Raw genomic sequence first — 17195 nt, forward strand, 5'->3', positions numbered from 1 at the left:
GGCAGCCGAGGAGAGGCGGAGAGAGAAGAGCGGACCGAACACTCCTCCTGCTCTGGCCGGGGCCCTGTCACTTCCGGCCACTAGAGCAACACTGGCGGCGGGCTCAGCGCTACCCGTGGCATACAGTGAGTCAATGTGACTCATTGTAATGCGGGCGGCTGTGGGCCCCTTCACACCAGCGGGCCCCAGTGCAACGCACTGGTTGCACCGCTGGTAGTTCCGCCCCTGCCGGAGAGCCCCTGTCGTGTGTGCCTGACAAGAAGAAAACCTGAGCCTCCTGCTGTAGTTACCCGGCAACCAAGGCTCGGGAGTGTACAGCGCCGCTGGGGAGAGCTGGAGCTGCAGCCGTGAATGTCCACTTACATGTAACACTGCTGCTGCCCTTGAAGTCTTTACTTTTTTCCTCAGAAAAAAAGCTCTTCTTAGGGCTACTGCAGCACCAACAACAACAAAACTGAGATCCTGTGCAGGGAGGCGGGGTGATATAGGTGGCAGCGCTATGCATTCTGGGTACAGTCAAAGCTTTGAGCCTGTTGGTGCCTCGGATCAAGATCCTACTCTACACCCCATTTTCCATTCCTTGTGGAGCCCAGTGTACCCCGCAGCAGAAAAAAAAAAGTGAGGGCTGCATAAGTGTGAAGTGATCATAAGTTCTCTTAGTTTCTTGAAATGTAGGAATGTGATTGACAGTAGCATTTTTTGATTGATAATTCTCGTCCAATCGTGGAGAGTTTAGGGGCGGGTTTTAGGTATGTAACTATACAAGTTCTAACAGGAAGTGTTCCTTTTTTCATTTTACATTCCCCCACCCTCCTCTTGTCTTGTTTTTGTTTTGTCTTGTTTGTTCACCAACCTTTTAACTTTCAGATGAAGCACAGCAGGGCAGCAAGGCACTGCTCCGGTAGCCAAATAAATAGGGCATAAGGGTGAATAACAGCTTTTTTCCTTTGATTTTGGCTAGAATGCCATTACTTTAGGGATGGGCCTGGTCTCTGATTTAGGGTCAGGGCCTATACTGGACAAGTAGGGGGAGGTGGTACCCAGATGACTGCATCAGGTGCAGGCCTTTGGCCTTTCAGTGATTCATTAATTACATGCTGGCTATTGCCGATAGGCAGTGCCATCTTGCCACAGTGACATTTATTCAAGACTGTAATTAGTTGTAAAATAAAAGCTGTGATATGAGAGAAGGAAATAAGATAACGATGCCCATTCATTCCAAAAATTGCCTGGGTCGTTATTTCAGTTTTATTGGTTTGAGGGTGTAATCAGAAACTCAGCTAACTTATTTTACATGTGTTTTGCTATTCATATTAATAACACAAATGTGTATCTCGAACGTGCCTTAAAATTTAAGCTTGATTCTATGTTCGTCTGAGTTGGTTCTACAATTGAGAAATCATTAAAATAATTAAATTACCAGAGGTCGGACAAAGATGGGCTCATTGTCATCAATATCGTCTAGAGCGATCTGAAGAGGTAGCATGGTCTCATAAGGCACTGGCTGGCCAAGGTCATAGGCAACAATAATTAACTGGAATAGAAACCACTGTTAAAATTGCTTAAATAAAATTGAAACATTCACAATGTCAACGCTGATCTAATGTCAACATATCCCAAATGTTAACATTATGAACGTCGACAGTCAGAATATCGACACATTACACTACGGTTAGGGCTGCAATTATGGCTAGTGGTGTTAGGCTAAAATAGGAGCGTCAACATTCAGATCATGTCAAGATTATAGTGTCAACATAATGAATGTTGACATTTCATACCACAACCTGATATAGATCGATCAAGTATCACAACAGACTTAAAAGGAATAAATATAGAAAATCCTCAGTCATTTTGTAATTGCAACATTGCACTTACTGAGTTATGCTAGATAAATACTATGTTAAATATCTTCACTAAAGGTTATTTTGTAAGAGTTGATGAATTAAGACTTGATAAAAGAAAATAGTTAGCCCACTCCATGAACTTGTATGTATTTTACGTTGATATACCAAATGAACTGTTGATGTGAGGACGGCTTCAATTCCTGTGCAGGAGACCTCTGAGCTGCATCGTAAAGGCTACTACACCATGAGTTTACGCTACATATCACAAGATCTCATAAGTGCAGATACGTTTGCTTAACATATATACAATTTTTCAGTGTAAAAATCCTTTGATTACATTTGAGGGGCCTACTCATCACCAGTAAATGGCTTGTTACATGCTAGTTTCTGCATATTTTATGTAAGGGGCATCATTAGAGGTCCGATAGGACCAGTAGCGGCTCTTGCTACGGGTAAGCAGGACTTTTGCCCGGGGCGCCGCCGCTGTGGCAAGAGCCACTACTAACTAGGATGGCGGTGGTTATGAAAAGGTCTTCTCCGCGAAGGGAAACTAGACGCGCAGTGAGGTAGCATCTAGTTTACCTTCACGAAGAGGACCTTTCTGTGCAGCAGTATGGGAGAGACGTCATGACGTCTCTCCCATAGCTCAGAGGAGCGGCGGCGGAGACGGAGTGCAGTGGTCGGGAAGCAGGAATGGGGCTGTTAAGTATTTTTTATTTTTTTACTAGGGGCACAGCTACTGGTGGGCACACTAAGGGGGGCACAGCTACTGGGGCCACAACTAATGGGGGCACAGCTGCAGGGGGCACAACTACTGGGGGCACAGCTGCAGGGGGCATAACAGCTACTGGGGGCACAGCTGCAGGAGGCACAACAGCTACTGTGGGCACAGCTCTACAGGGTGCACAACTCTACAGGGGGCAAAACTACAGCCAGCAAAACTGCCCACTCCCCTTTCCGATGAAGCCACACACCCAATGTTTTACGCGCGCCTGCGGCGTACTAACCCTGTTTCACCGTCAGGGGGTGTCAAAGGAAACTTTCGCCCTGGGCGCCACAAGGTGTAGAACCAGCCCTGGATAGGACTACCCGATATTCAGCAAAACGTAGAGTTTTTGGAGCTTACGTGTGAGTACAGACATCATCTTCAGATTACGCTGGTTCTCTGAGGCCCGCTCCTTCCTATGGGGAGGAGTTTCGGGGATGAGAAAAGGGATCAGAACGGATCCCTCCACTGCCTCTTCACTGTGTGAACAGTAGCTTGGCATATGCATGGCCTCAAGTCACACATGCACAGAAGCCGGTGACATAAATGGTATGGCCCCCATGATAAATAGGCCCCATAGACAGTTATTTTTGTTAGTGTAAAGACTGAACACTGATGTTATCTTTTTCTTGAATAATATAATAACAGTGGACATGTTTAAATTACAAACTAAGAAAACACGTGTGCGTTTTATAATGTAACTGAGATGAGATTTGCGAACAATCCTCTGCACAGCAGTAGTAATAATTATTAATATTAATAACAGATCAAAATGATTATAATAGTGTGAAGTTCATATTGTATTTATAACATTTGCAGACCCCAAGCTCCTGCTGCATTATCCACCACTAACTACATGCTATGTGCTTCATAGTGACTACCGCAGAAATGCAAAACATTGTGCAATACATCATTCTCTGCTTCCCATGCAGAGGTGTCCTAGCTAAGTACCTATCTAGTCCTCAAATGGAAACGTTATCAAAGCAGTAAATAACAAACACACAATATTAAAAATCAGCAGCAAATTACAGTATAGCATGCTGTTATAGTTGCATAAAGGTACTGTATATATACTGTCATTGTTCCTATCCACAGAAGGTAGTACAGGATACTTACAGCTCAGTTACAATATTATATGTGTCTTTGTGGGGCCACTTACATTATACATGGCTTGTTTCTCCCGATCTACTCTTTGAGCAGTCTGAAGAAGTCCACTAATTGAATCAATACTAAAGTATTCCCAGTCCTTATTCCCAGCTCCAGTTTTCAGTAGTTTGTACCGCACTGCTCCATTCAAGCCTTCATCATTATCAGTGGCATAAACTTCACATACTGTGGACTTCAGAGGAATTTCCTAGTAAAGAGCACATACTAACAATTAACCACCAGAGGGCGATACATCACCATATTAACCTACAGGTTACCGTTTGATGGTCTAGATTTGAGAAGAAGTGTTTGGTATTTTTATATTCATATTATTTGCCAGTAAAATGAAGTTGATCTTTTCAAATGCATGGGAAAATGTAAAGTACTTTTGACTTTTGAATTAAATTAGTAATGCCTATATAAATGACACGAGTGCTGTTTATAAGTAACAACTGTTTGAAGTGATGACATCTGAACTCGCTATTTTAGTGTACAAATGGAAAACCTGTGTATTATAAGGAATACTGTAGTGTGCAGCCCATTATTAGAAGTTACGTCAGAAGTCTGTGGCCACCCAGGGTAGAATTTATCAAATCTTGGAGAAAGATAAAGTACCAACCAATCTGCGTCTAAAGGGCCCTACACATTGGCCGATCCGCCGCCGAGCTGCCCGATGGCGGATACGGCCGACGGGCGACCCGGTGGCGGAGGGGCAGTGACGGGGGGAGTGAAGTTTCTTCACTCCCCCCGTCACCCGGCTGCACTGAAGTGCAGGCAAATATGGACAAGATCGTCCATATTGGCCTGCATGTAGAGCCGACGGGGGACCAGCGATGAACGAGCGCGGGGCCGCGCATCGTTCATCCCTGGAGCCTCCACACTCAAAGATATGAATGGTATCTCGTTCATTTATGAACGAGATCGTTCATATCTTTGACTGATGTCGGCCAGTGTGTAGGGCCTATAACTGTTATTTTACAGGCTGTGCTAGTTTATGACTGATTGGTTGGTAATTTATTTATTTCCACTTGATCTCTCTACAAGCTTTTATAAATCTCCCTCCAAGTGTGATATAATTATGGAATAATGTCACAGAGTTCCTAAGCAGCAGCAAGAATCCATATACAGTGCATCCAGAAAGTATTCACTGCGCTTCACTTTTTCCAGATTTTGTAATGTTACAGCCTTATTCCAAATGGAATAATTTCATTTTTGTCCTCAAAATTCTACACACAATGCCCCATAATGACAACGTGAAAAAAGTTTTTGGGAGATTTTTGCAAATTTATTAAAAATAAAAAACTAAGTAATCACATGTACATAAGTATTCACAGCCTTTGCTCAATACTTTGTTGATGCACCTTTGGCAGCAATTACAGCCTCAGGTTTTTTTGATATGATGCTACAAGTTCTGTGCTTAGTGTCGTTGTCCTGCTGAAATATGAACTGTCGCCCCAGTATTTGAAGTCACCTTGGATTTTCCTTTCTAAAACGTACCTAAAAACACCCTCCCTACAAGCCTTTGACTTTTATATGAACTTTCTTTTATGACAAAATAGGGTTTTAGTATCATTATTCGGGTTTAGTATGAAATACCTAAATTCAATATCCCGACGGTCAAAATCCCAACTACAATTTACCAATGGTCAAAATCCCGACGGTCAAAATCCCAACAAGGTTTAAATACCGACATTTAAAACACAGACACGGTCAAAATATGGACATTTAAAATGTTGACAGGTCAAATAGTCGACACAGATTTTTCATTGTTTTGTGTGTATGTCGACATGGACACTGTATAAGTGTACCTCTGCGCTCAACATGCTTTGCACACTATTATATTCCCCCTCCAGGTCCACTGGGATGGTAAAGTATGAACAAGTCGGTTTCAATTAAAAAATAATGATAAACTCATGTCGACTTTTTGTCCTGTTGACATTTTAAATGACGGTACTTTGACCATCGGTCAATGGTTTTCGGGATTTTGATTCTAGGTAAATTGACCGCATCTCCGTTATTTTGTATGTCTATAACAGGGATGTTATTTACTATGGAAGGGACCAGTGACTACTAAAAGGTAAAAACAAATGATGTCCCTGTACACTTATTATAACAGAATAATTTACAGATTGTGATAGAAAAACAGAAAAAGATGGAAAAAGGATTACACAAACTGTACTTTCCCAGCAATCCATCTGGAACAGCTTACAAGGTGCATGTCGGGTACATTTTTTTATGACAAAATAAAGGGACAATTGCATTATGCTGATCAAGTTACTTCTGCTTTTTAATACAGTATGACTGTGTACTGTCAGTGTATATACAGCATATTATATGTATGCCTCACAGCAGTGTATTAACAGCAACTGCATCCCTCACATATACAGCAGATCTCGGTACATTCCCTGACTAAAAGTCTACACACTCACTGCAAAAACCTTACTACATAGCACATTCATTTGTGAATCATAACACATTACACAGTTAAATTAGGGAGACTGTACAATATATATATATATATATATATATATATATATATATGGGATGCGGTCAACATCCCGCTGGACGGGATCCCGGCAGTCGAAATACCGACGCCGGAATCCCGACCGCCACAATCCCGACATAGTCTCCCTCCGTGGGTGTCCACGACACCCATAGAGGGAGAATATAATAGTGTGCCGAGCGTAGCGAGGCACCGTGCCCGCAGCGTGGCGAGCCCGCAAGGGGCTGCATTCCGCTCGCCACCCCTGTCGGGATTGTGTGGTTGGGATTCCTGCGTCGGTATTTCGACCGCCGGGATCCCGTCCAGCGGGATTATGTACTGATCCCATATATATATATATATATATATATATATATATATATATATTTCATTTATAATACTATCTGTGTGCTGGGCACCATTCAATTAGTCATTTTAATGACTTCTGCATAATTTACAATCCAGACGTGCAGAGCCACTGCCAGATTATCAGGGCAGGCAGCTTAATAACACTCATGCATTATGTTCAGTTGTGTGGCCAGACAAGAGGAATGCTGTGCCTTGCACTGGCGCTTCCAATTTCTAGGCAAAGGAACATGCTTTTACTCCACAGCAAATAAAATAAAACGGCCATGTTTCAGAAGCCCGTCCATGGTACAATGATTACTCTGTTGCTTAAAATGACCGAAGTGTGGCTACACTTATCAAGCAGCTACACAATACTTTATTAATGATATTGTAAAGCATGACCAAATAAGCTAGCACTCTGTAAACAAAATCTTAATGTTAATAATAATATATTCTTCTGAAAGTGCAATTTTTTAAAATTATGACAGGCCTTGGTGAAATCCTATGATTAACCAGGTCCAAGACACGCATACTTACCTCTTTTATTTGTAGTATTGTACCGTTGGATGTACCATTGGATGGCTGGACGAACACAGGCCGATTGTCATTGACATCAATCACATCCACTCTTAACATGGTGATCCCCCATAAAGGGGGTTTGCCTTTGTCAGTCGCTACGACAGTCAAGTTAAAATGTTCAAAAGACTGGAGAAGTCTTCGGGATGTTATCAGCCCAGAGTCTTTATCAATGAAGAAAGCCTCTAAAGAAAGGTAAAAAAGCACCTGATATAGTTATATATCATAGCCAAACATTTTATTCATATATATTTTATTGCTCAGCATGTTGCCCACCTTCTGTGGAACTACAGGTCCCAACATATCATGCCACAGTTTTAATGTTCTCTAACAGCAAAACTGTAAAAGGGCATTCTGAGACATGTAGTTCTACAACAGCTGGAGGGTCACATGTTGAGCACTGCTGTAAGCAAGTATGTCTACTCTTACCAAAATAATGACCATATTAAGAATGGGAAACTTGTCTACTGCAATGCAAAATGAACATATAACTGCTGCATAAATTGCCTAAATATTAGAAAAGAATATTGGAGAACAAATTAGACCTTCACAAATAAGGAAAAAGACCAAATAAAGTGCACAGTAAAGGTGCATACATGGTGAAATACTGGATTATGTGCGATTTTGACTATGCGATATTATCTATGTGTGCTTGCAATTTTAGCTATGGATGATTTTGACTATACTTTGTACTAGATAGTCAAAATTGACTTGCCTGTACAGTCTATTTTTTTCTTGTGATACCAACCCCGCATCAGTATCGCAAGCTGTGTACACATGGTGCAATTTGCACTAACTTTCCTTGTGATTTTGACTATGTAGTCAAAATCACAAGGATACATCGCACTATATGTATGCACCTTAAGATCCTGTGATAAAATGCACTAGCAAGTTCTGAGGACTTAAGAAAGCCTAATAGAAACAAAAATAAATACCTTTGTACAGGTTTACCAACCACAAAAATAAGTATAGTGCATAATAGTCTCAGATAACAATTTCCCATTACATAGAGCACAGCGGGCTTAATTCGCACATGAATATCATTAACTATATTTGTTTTTATTTGGTGTTTGTATAATATAACAGGCCCCCGGAAGTACAGTATAGATAAAATAGCCAGGCTTGGACTGGCCCACAGGGGAGACCACCGGTGAACCCAATTGCCTGGGGGCCCAACACCTGCTTTAAGGATCAGGTTCCAGACTGAGCACTTGAATTATACATTATACATATGTTACCTTATACTGGACTATGGTGTATTATCTACAGTGCATTGCTGTTATTAATCTGTTATTCATCTGGTACATTATCATGCATGCAGCAGCTCAATTTACTGTATATATTTATGAAGGGGCCCAGACGTTGCACTCTCTAATGGTTAGTCAGACCAATGAGGTGGCAGGCCACACACCCCTGTGGACTGGACACACCACTAACATGGGCCCCTACCACTGCATACCCCTGGGGGGCCCTACATGCCCCAGTCCGAAACTGAATATAGCACTTCCCTCACATAGAAATACTATCATATCACTGATGCAGAGTTCTGCTGGCTAAACAGATCGATCATTCTATATACAAATGTGTATGAAAATGTATTAGCCATAAATGGTTTTAATTGATTCCTGGTCATTACACAGTGAGCAGGTTCTATGAGACACTCATGATGATGTAGTTCCTAGGGAGTGTACAGTACAGTAACTTACAATGTTGTTTGGCTTTGCTGATATGTTTACTATACATTTTGCCGACCACACAATAAAAGCAGAAGGAGTGGTTTCTCATGTACGTACAGAGTTTTGTAATTCAGAGAAAACTTAAGCAGAACATTACGACACAACGTAAGCTAGCAATCCTTAAACACGCACAATATGAGGAATAAAACACACCGGCACCAGGGCCCTGCAGATTATACGTCACCACCCCGTTGTCTCCCTCATCCAGGTCTGTGGCTGACATGGTGATGACAGATGTACCCTCTGGCTCATTCTCATACACACTGGTGCTGAACTGGCTTTTGGAGAACTGAGGTCTGCAGTCATTAACATCTAGAACTGTGATAATCACCTTATAATAAAGGACAAGAGGTAAAATTGAAATTTTGGTTAGTCAAGTAGGCATCAAACACGTGATGGAAATAGTGCTCTATAACATAATTTCAACAGACGTCCAAATATAATAGTACTGGGGATATTATGAGTACATATTTTCTATATGCAGTACCAACAACTGTAATATCACCTGCACAGAGTTTTCACGGCGGTTACTTGCAATATCCCCGGGATTGTCTCTGGCAATGGCTGTGAGAGTATATTGATCCTTCTTCTCTCTGTCCAGTGGAGACAGGATGTATATATCTCCCTGTTTTACAAAATGGGTACAGGGTTAGAATATTAATACTTGTTTATTCAGGGATCCACTGGATAAATTAATGGGACTGTGTTGTCTGGGAGTCACATTTTTAAGTTATTGTTTGAGAATGCCATGTGGGTATAACAATTCACATTGCAGAGCAACATCGTACTCACAACACAAATATAACTCATGCACTGCTGAATATAAGCCATTCTTATCGTTGCTGCTAAAGCTGCAGTACTGTATAACATTTCTGTAAATAAACAGATTTATGGACTTTTTAAAGTTGTATACGGTCAAAACTCATGACCTTTACTTCGGCTTGGAAACATAATTTCTGAAAGATATACAAATGAGTTTGTGTGAACTTGTCTGTCACTTCTTGAATAGAAAATCATGTGTTTGAAGTCCTTCATCAAATTGGTACCATTTACTGTATCTAGAGTTTTGGTACCCTTTGTACTCTCATTTGATTTCACTTGTCTAACTCAGTGGGGTCTATTGCTACATTTATTTGCTACATTATACTGTTACATTTCATTTCTCTATGCCATTTCGCAACAAAAGCATGTTGCAACATTCCACATCTGATATTAGTCTAGACCACAAGAACACTCTCATCCATATTGAACTAGGGCAGTGGTCTCCAACCTTAATTGGGATGTGAGCTACTTTTGGAAAATAAACCCTCTGAAGGAGCCACCCCCTCTCCCCAATGCGCGTGCGTTCCTGCAAAAGTGGGTATGGCCTCACAAAAGTGGGTGTCTCCTCACAACTACAAGTAATGCCCCACCCCGCGTAGTGCCAGATACACAAATAATGCCCCTTAGCAGTGCCAGATATACAAATAATGCCTCCCAGCAGAGCCAGATACACAAATAATGCCCCCACCAGTGCCAGATACAATTCCCCCGCAGTGCCATTTAAAATGCCCCCCCCCCCCCCCTCACAGTGTCTGATACAGTGCTCCCCACAGTGCTAACCCTTGCTGGCTTCTTCTACTGCCACTGGTGCTGCTCCTCCTGTATGAAGGACGGAAGGGGAGGAGAGTGCAGCGCGCACCTCTCCTGTGATGTCCGGAGATGTGAGGGTGACAGAGTCTCCAGCGGCGGCGGGCTTTTCAAATATGGTGCCGGTAAGTGAGCCAATCAAAACTCGCAGTCTGGCACCCAATCAGGTGCCGCCACTGCCGGTCCACGAGCTCTGATTGGCTGATGGCCGGCACAATATTAAAAATGAAGGAAGGAGGAGTGCCAGTGACTGCCCAAGCCCGTGCGCTCTGTGAGCTACCGGATATACTACGGTGAGCTACCGGTAGCTCGCGAGCTACGGGTTGTAGATCACTAAACTAGGGATTCCTACACTATAACATTCAGACGCTCTAGCACCAGCAGTAACATGAGAACACAGCAGTTGAGCGCAGGGGTCCAACTACTCATCCTATTATTGTCAAGACAGGGCTGTTTCCATTTCAGATCACAGCAGCTCCAATAACAAATACAGGGGTCTATTTACTAAGCCTCGGATGGAGATAAAGTGAATGGAGATAAAGTACCAGCCAATCAGCATCTAACTGCCATGTCACAGGCTAGGTTTTAAAAATGACAGTTAGGAGCTGGTTGGCTGGTACTTTATCTCCATCCACTTTATCCAAGGCTTAGTAAATAGACCCCACAAAGTCATAGTTTCTCTGCTGCGCACCTGCACACAGCACATAGGTATAATATCATGTGGATAGAATGTCCTGGTTTCCTTAATGCACACGTGAAAAGTAGGGACAGTTCTAAAATTAATCTTTTGACGTATCTGTGTAACAATATGTTTGATGCGATTATGTTTATTCTGACACCTACAAAAAAAATAATTGAAAAAACCCCCCACTTTCTATGAAATTGTTTATCTAAAGACTTTGAGAAATACTGCTCAAGATGTTAACAGTGCTAAATATTTACAAGTCTCTGGACAGGGGTGGATTTAGGGGTGAAGGCACCCCTATGTACAACAGTAACGCCCCCCCCCACCACCACCACCTTGCATGATTTTATCATTTTTATTGATGTTATGAGGCCTCATTTGATAATAGCCAATTTAATAGAATAAAAGCAACCCCCACTAACTATGACATTTTAATGATGTATACATACTTACTTACTTAGTAGGACAGCTTACAGGGGCAGTATATGCATGTCCTCCCTGTTTACACTCCAATTAGGATGGCATATGGTACAGTGTAGTGTAAATATTTTCCAGTTACTGGTACTTTTTGGGTTGACAGTACCAACACAAGCATCCCAGTGCTGCCACCACACAAGTGCCATCCCTAGGCACGTGCCTAATGGGGGTTCCGCCACTGTCTCTGAATTAAATGAATAATTTGTTTCTAAAAACTTAGCTATGATTTTTCTAACATTTTCCAACATTCACGTACATCGTTATATAGAATAGACTCTTTAAAAACTACTGCCCATGGATTTACACCCCCCCCCCCCCAAATATAAAAAGAAAAAGAAAAGCAAGATCGATGTCAGGCAACTCCTCTACTCTCACAGAATGTCTGGGGTAGATACACTTTGGGGAGTTCCCCTGGACTTGCAAGAGAATAAACAAGCCTCACAGCCCCCAGACTATAGAGAAGTGAGCAGACCCCTATGAGGCGATTCACATTATTGTGGTCACACATTTTAAGTTGAAGATGATTAATGATACCACACGTCCACATCTCTTATGTGGGTTCTCCCTTAACATCTCTCAGGGAACTAAGGTAAATAAAATAGTCACGAATGATGTAACAGTAACTTGCAGATGGAAAGTAACACATCAGCCTCGCTGACCTAAAAACTGAAAACCCTTCCAGTTACATAACATAAATCTACATCTTAAATCAACAAAACATCTGTATGATCCTGTACACGGATATAGAGAGAGTACCAGAGTCCATTAACAAACTTTTAACATAGCTCTAGAGCTTTTCTCCAAGCTGATCACTCTCATTCATGTCCCACAGTCCATAATGTCTACAGGTGTCAGAATCAGACTCAACCCTCATCTGTTCACTCTGAAGTACCTCTAATAAGATTATTTACTGACATAAACCAAACAGTTTCAAGTCCTATTGATATTAATATAACATCATGTCCTGTAGGAATTGTTCATTGCTCATTTTCTTTAAAAAAATTAAAATAAAAAAACTGGTATACCGTTGTAGGATTTATCCCAAATCTGCCCTCTCCATCCACAAGACTGTACTGAATGAGAGCAAAGCGGCCGGAGTCTGCATCCGTGGCTTTAATCTGTAGGACAGTAGAACCAAGCTGAATGTCTTCAAATACCGGTTTCTAAAAGCAAATAAAAATAACAGTTAATAATGAAAAGCATGTAGATTTCCCTGAAGAGAGAGAACATGTTCACACAACTGAAAGAGAGGCCGTTTATCAACAATTGCATTTGCAATGCAACCTGTGTACAATATTAGAGCCCAGAATCACATTGCAGGGACAGGGGCTCTGAGCCCATCCATGCTTTGTGCTGTGGTGCCGGGATTCCTGCGCACGCCTGACCACATGTGTGTGACAGAGGAACCCTCTCCCGGCTGATTATGCAATGTGGATGGTGCCTGCTGCCGGGAATGAAGGAATCACAGCAGATATTGGAGATATCTGCTGCAAATCCTCTGTTATACATTCACAGGACACTAAGGGGGAAATGTACTAAGCAGTGATAAAAGCGGAGAAGTGAACAAGTGGAGAAGTTGCCCATGGCAACCAATCAGCATTGATTTGCATACTATAAAAGTATACAGAGCAGCTGATTGGTTGCCATGGGCTTTTTCTCCACTGGCTCACTTCTCCACTTTTATCACTGCTTAGATCCCCTAAGGATCACATTGCAATATGTGATCACAACGAGCTGATATGTTAATCAGCACTCGCTGACTAAAGTGAGCTCCGAAAGTAATTGCTGCAGCCTCACTGTACTTAATACCTCTTTCACACCGCAAACCCGGGTCCGACCCGGTATTATGAACTTGGGTCCAACCCGGGTCGGACACGGGTCAGACCCTTTTCCACTACACTTTCAACCCGGGTTATTGCAGGGTTGGCTCCTTTTAACTCAACCCAGTCAGCAATTAAAAGACCATGGATGTCATTTTTAATGGACTTTTTTTGGCTCAGAAAGATGAGGTGTCAGAAGGGGACAAAAGGAGAGGGTGGGAACAGCTCACAGCATTACAGGAATCATGGCTGACAGAGCTACATTTTTATACACAATTGCATCTTTAACTGTTCCAGTAACTTTCCTCCCAATTGTCCCGATTTTTGCGGGATAGTCCCGTTTGTTTGGGGACTGTCCCGCTGTCCCACCTCTGGGCTGCAGTGTCCCGCAGTGGGGGTGGGGTAATTGGGAAGCTCCTGTCACTGCTGCTCTGCTTAGCGGAGCAGCGGCGAATTGACGCTGTGCGCATGCACAGGTGACAGAGGGGGCATGCCAGCAGCTCAGAGAGCACTGGGTATGCCGCCTCAGTGACGATACAGGGGGCGTGACTCGCGATTGAGTCTCTACCATGAGGCCACGCCCCTTTCATATAGGTCACACACACTTTTTGGGCGCACTTAGTGCGCGCCAAGGTCCCTCTTTGTACTTTTAATAAGTTGTGAGGTATGCAGTAAGCTGCCTAGCAATCTCCGCCTCACCCCTAATTCTTAATAGCTCTAATGCTCTCTGTTCTCTCCTGTGCTGACATCATCAAGGCACACAAAGAACAGCCAATCAGCACGTTTACATGAATGCAGGGTTGAATAACCCGGGTTGGACACTTTAGAGTGCACATTGATCTGTGTCCAACCCGTGTATAACACTGCTTTTATACTGGGTTGAAATGCAGGGTAACTCGACCCGGGATATTCAAAAGGGGTGCTTTTAGACTGCACCTCGACCCGGCAATATCCCGGGATATATTTGCGGTGTGAAAGGGGTATAAGTGTATTTAAATGAAGTAGCACTACTGCGGGAATTCAGTTGGGTGTTTTTTCAACACCCAACAGAGGCTGCAGCTACACAGGTCACTTTAAGTACAGCATTTATATATATATATATTTTTTTTTTTTTACTTTCTTTCAATGATTTACAATAATGCATATAGTCACCATTTGACACATTTTAAGAGCCCCAATTTCCCTTTTTTATGGTCAGTATTAGACTTCTCTACTGCTCTCCTATATTAGTTCGTCTTATTTTGAGGTACAGGCAGTTTCCCCATTTTCACCTACACTTAGCGCCTGTAACACTAGCAAGAATGATCATGGGAATGCCTATTTTGCTATCTTCTAATTGAACCGAGTGATAAATGGGAGCACGCATATTGGTGTTAAGTGGAATTATTGCATGATTGGTGCATTAAGTTAACGCAATATCGGAGCTCATTCATGGGGAACTTAAGTTCCATGATTCAACAATAGTAGCTTATCAATATTTTGCTGGCCAGAAATGATAATTTATTAACCACACAAGTTCAGAACCACGACTCTGCTCATTTCTAATGACCTACTGCCAGATCACACTTCCTGATTAAACGCATATTGCATGGGTTTTATTTTTTATAATGTCAAATATGTCCCTGGTGTAGTATAGATATATAAAGATAGACAGAGATACATTATTATTTTCTCTCTCACTATATATCTATATTTATCTATCTCTAACTATATATATATATATATATATATATATATATAATATTTATAGATAGACAAACACCCATTTGTGCAACCTTATTTTCACAATAAACCTGCAATATCATGGCCTGCTGACAGTATTTCCTTCCTGTCCCACTTAGCAGAACATGTTAAGGTGCAATATCTAAAAGAACATCCTGTCATCAATACATCAATAAGGCAAGTTTAGCTCATTGTAGCTAACATTTGACATCCCCATCTTTTTGCTAAACCGTATGCATAGCTTCCTACCCCTCTCAACATATAAAGAGCTTGTTGCCAAATGCTTTACATTTCTAATCCTACTTTATTACACAGTAACTTTGTGGAAGATGATGTGGGCTATAAATGTAATGATGGAGGGCATATTATTTAATGATGGGCAGGAATTATTAATATATTGTGGGGTGATGGTAGAGGCTCTTTAATATAATAGTATTTTATCATCATACATCTAAACATTGTTTTCCCTTATAATATGTATCACTTGATCAAGTTATTGTATGGCAAACATAGTTTTGTAATTGTAAACCGTTTTGTATACCTTTTTTTATACTAAAGCTAAACGGGCAATGAATAATAAACAAACTCATTGCACATTCAATTACTTTTGTAGAGATTCAAGCTGAAAAACAATCTGGATATAAGACAATTTACAAGACTCACAAAGTGCTTTCTTGTAGAAACACATTGGAATAAATATATTTGTATTTCAGATGTCATTGATGAGATATATATACACAGACATAAAGTTCTTTCCATTGTTACTTTAACTTCATGCATTCCCAGAAATGTACAGTACCCCTAAAATTCAACCAGCTATTTATTCTAGGTGTGTAAATAGTTAATTCTGTAACTAACACAGTAAGAAAATACATAAAACCTTATAACTTGGCTTCCTTGGGGGAAACCTATGGCAGATTGAGGGGCAGGGGGATGGCACCAGGCCACGTGCTCCCCATGTCATTTAGGAGAATTTATATTTTATCTTATTTATAATCAGTGGGCTGCAGCTGCCTGATTTTAAAAAACTGCCCGACTGCCCCAGATGTGGCTGGTGGGCAGCGCTAGACAGTGAGTGCCTGCCTTAGCTCACCTTCCTCAGTCCCTTTCCCATGGCATTGGCAGGGGTAGGAATAAGACAACGCAGTGAGGTCATTGTCACACATCTGTCCTGCTGCAAGAAGAGGAGCCGCCGGTGCCCTGTGAAGAGGTTTCTGCAGACACCGATAGGGGATATCAGTAATGGGGCAAGTAGTGGATGAGGAAAACTGAGTAGGAAGTAAAAGAGGTACGAAAGAGCTTCATGAGGAGGGAGAGCTGCATGACTGGAGATATGCTGTGTGAGAGACAAGCTGTGTCAGCGGTAAGAGCTGTGTGAGGTATAAGATGTATGAGGGGGAGAGCAACTGTGTCGTGGGGATAAGCCGTGTGAGGGATAAGCTGTGTGAGGGGGAAGGGCTGTTTAAGGTATTAGATGTATGAGGGGAGAGCTGTATTGTCTCCCACTGCATCACCCTCTGCCTATTCCCTGCATCATTATCTCCCCATCACCCCTTCTCCCATCACCCTCTGCCTCTCCAAGGTATCCTCACTGTCTCTCCCCGTTACCTTCTCCTTGTCACCAACTGCCTGCACTGTCTCACCCAATCATCCTGTACATCACCCACTGACTCCCCCTGGCATCACCCACTGCCTCTCCTTTTCACTCATTCCAAGGCATCACACACTGCCCATTCCTGGAAGACAGAGTCTGGGATGTGAATCCTGGCTGTGACTGCTAATGGGAGTGGGTAAGAACAGTAGGCAAAAGTTTGCATGAGCTGGGGAGTGGGTGAGGAGGATGGCATAAGGGGAGTGGCAGTGCCGACTCGAGGCACATTAAACACATGCGGCCACGCTGAGTACTTAAGGGCGCCTGGCCATTTCTAATATGGTGTCGGCCATCTGCCAATCATGACTCGCGG

At 42.3% G+C, this 17195-nt stretch overlaps 1 protein-coding gene across 6 annotated transcripts in view; it reads right to left on the reverse strand.

The window, feature by feature from the left end:
- The window catches only part of CDH23 (cadherin related 23), a 1868204-nt gene that overhangs the window by 41472 nt on the left and 1809537 nt on the right, over positions 1 to 17195 (reverse strand). For all 6 annotated transcript variants that reach the window (XM_063958779.1, XM_063958778.1, XM_063958781.1 and 3 more), the window contains 6 exons: positions 12715 to 12852; positions 9404 to 9523; positions 9052 to 9229; positions 7124 to 7347; positions 3770 to 3964; positions 1421 to 1534 (listed from right to left, as the gene is read on the reverse strand). In XM_063958779.1, coding sequence (XP_063814849.1) covers positions 1421 to 1534; positions 3770 to 3964; positions 7124 to 7347; positions 9052 to 9229; positions 9404 to 9523; positions 12715 to 12852 — 969 coding nt within the window. The remainder of the gene's footprint in view (positions 1 to 1420; positions 1535 to 3769; positions 3965 to 7123; positions 7348 to 9051; positions 9230 to 9403; positions 9524 to 12714; positions 12853 to 17195) is intronic.

This window comes from Pseudophryne corroboree, chromosome 3 (assembly GCF_028390025.1).
Source record: "Pseudophryne corroboree isolate aPseCor3 chromosome 3, aPseCor3.hap2, whole genome shotgun sequence".
In the NCBI taxonomy this organism is placed as follows: Eukaryota; Metazoa; Chordata; class Amphibia; order Anura; family Myobatrachidae; genus Pseudophryne; species Pseudophryne corroboree.